Source organism: Notothenia coriiceps, unplaced genomic scaffold (genome assembly GCF_000735185.1).
Source record: "Notothenia coriiceps isolate Sejong01 unplaced genomic scaffold, NC01 NC01_scaffold00033885, whole genome shotgun sequence".
Taxonomy (NCBI): domain Eukaryota; kingdom Metazoa; phylum Chordata; class Actinopteri; order Perciformes; family Nototheniidae; genus Notothenia; species Notothenia coriiceps.
Window position 1 is genome coordinate 206,329 of NW_011366586.1, and position 2,454 is coordinate 208,782.

Consider the following 2,454-nt stretch of genomic DNA (forward strand, 5'->3'; position numbering starts at 1 on the left):
AGATTTCGGTTAAAAAGAACCCAATGTGCATATCGGAGGAGATTCAGCGGGCTGATAAGCTGGGGGGGGGGGATTACCCTTGGCTGCTGATTGGCCTAATGGTTACACAGACACATCACCCGATCGTTATGACCATCTATAAGTGGCCAAAATCTGATCAGCTCATTTTCAGACAGGTTTTTATAGAAATGGATCAGGACAAAAAGAGAGAGAATCTTTTTTCCTGAAACTTTCAGAGTCTCTTTACACAGAGGGGACACATGTTGATGTAGAAGAGACATGAAGAAGAGGGGACACATGTTGATGTAGAAGAGACGTGAAGAAGAGGGGACACATGTTGATGTATACAAGATGTGAAAAAGTGGATTTTGCATAATAGGTGACCTTTAAAACAACCTCAAAAAAGAAGCTCCTAAACGACACTGAACAGTAGATTTTCTTCTCAATGAAGGACTTACCTTGGAAGCAGACGGCATCGTAGCGAGAGTCTGGGTAGGGGTATCCTGTCTGGTTGGGGAACAGGTAGACGGTTCTCACTCCGATGAGCCCCCCTCCACACTGAGGCCTGGCGATGTTGATGGGGTATCGAACGCTCCTGTCCCCCAGCCAGCCGGCGTTACACACGTCCATGCCGTCCTTCCAGGCCAGGTAGAGCTCTCCGGTGTTAGCGAGCCGAGCGCCCAGTTTGTTACACTGATCTCCTGCTTCGTAGAAACTAAACTTCTCTACAGACATGGAGTAGAAGACCCTGCCTGGAGGAGAAAGGCATTACAGACATTATTATATGTGTCCTGTTAGTCTGTACAACACTCTCTTACATTTTGGCTACATGGTATGTTTTGGTTATAATTGTGGTTTAAATATTGTACGCCTTCAAATTCAACTATGTATGGCTGAACACTAGTAGCTTTGAACTGTTGAACATTTGTAACTGTGGTTTCTATCAATGTACCAAATATATTTTCTGTGTCTTCAATAAAATATATTTTTAAAAACACTACTACGTTACAGAGCAGGAGTTCTAGCTCAAGAAACTTTTAAATACTAGAGCGCTTTTGTTCCAGTACTTGCCGCCCTTCACTGTCTCACATTACTTTTCATTAATTATTTAAACGTTTGGTTTGAACGTACAAATCATTAAATAGGCTAGCAACAAACTTTCTCTCCAACATTTTACAACAATACGTCCCATTAATAATGCCTGTTGCTACCTGTTGTCGCTGAAGAGCAGCACATATTACTACTCTGCAGTTGTTGCTACTTGTAGTTTGCAGTTATAGGGGATTTGGTATTAATTGGAAACAGGTGAAGAAGTGATTGGGAACGGGAGAGGCACGTGTTTTTCTCCCAGGGGAAAAAGGGGATGTCAAACCAATGTTTTTTTGTATGTTTAACTGTGGAAACCTGAGGAAAATAAACTGGATAAACATAATTCGTGTTGATGACAGTACCTGAAAGCTTCTCAGCAAAACAGTACACGTCGTAGGTCTCGTTGACATCTCTCACGCCATAGGTTCTCACGCCTGGGAATTCCTCCTTGTCTCCAAAGCAATGCTCTCTGGGCTCACGGATCGGATACCTTCAGATGTAAAGAGAGATTTCAGTCAGCAGATAGACTTTGTTTTTAAGTTATTTGTTTTTATATTATCCTTGTTAGAGCTAGAAAAGACACTAAAGCCTGGAACATTGATTGGACTGGCTGATCCGACCGCCTCTCTTAAAAGGAGAGCATACAAACTAAAGGGGTCAGTCAGTTGCATATGGAGTCGTTGTAAACCAGTTGTACATTGCCTAACCCTAACCCTAACCCAATCAGGCCCATGCAACAATTCACCACAGTCTAAATGGTTTGGTGAGTCAGTAACTTTAGATTTCTGGTAAGTGGGACTGTGTTTGTTTGAGGGTGAACTGATCCTTATAAGAGGTTTAGAATTGTGTTATGATATTAGGGTCATGCAGAGTCAGATCGCTATCCCTTTAAGAGAGAGAGAGAGAGGGGGGTGTAGTGTGTGTGCATGGTAGAGCGAGCGAGAGTGAGCGAGCGGTGGTATGTGTTTTGAAGTGAACGAAACAGCAGCAAAACAGGTCTATCAAGTGTCTTCAAAGTTAGATCTGTCACAAAGACCTTAATAAATGCAACGGCCTCCAAAGAAGAGCTCGCCTGTCTGCCTTATTGAAAAGTGGGTTATTGAACCCGAAGTTTGTTGCTTCAGCCCTGGAAGACTGCAGAGAGTCACCCCTGTTTCCTCCACTACGGTCTGAGAGCCGACAGGAGAGTTTAACACTTGGTTAAAATACATCAAATCAGTCAGACTTCCGGCTGCTCCCCATTTTGACTGCATGGGGAGCATGTTATGTTGCTTTGATGAATCAGAAAACAGGAAATAAAACCAGTTCACACCACTTGTCGAAGTCTCTTTGGACTCTAGGACTCTGATGTTCTGACATCCAGTA

The 2,454-nt window shown here is 43.1% G+C and overlaps 1 protein-coding gene across 1 annotated transcript in view; it reads right to left on the minus strand.

Annotated features, from left to right (window-relative positions):
- acanb (aggrecan b) overlaps nucleotides 1-2,454 on the minus strand; it is a 22,301-nt gene that overhangs the window by 9,101 nt on the left and 10,746 nt on the right. Inside the window, exons 5-6 of the mRNA XM_010790210.1 lie at nucleotides 1,452-1,579; nucleotides 459-752 (exon numbers count right to left, since the gene is read on the minus strand). Of these exons, the coding sequence (XP_010788512.1) occupies nucleotides 459-752; nucleotides 1,452-1,579 (422 nt within the window). The remainder of the gene's footprint in view (nucleotides 1-458; nucleotides 753-1,451; nucleotides 1,580-2,454) is intronic.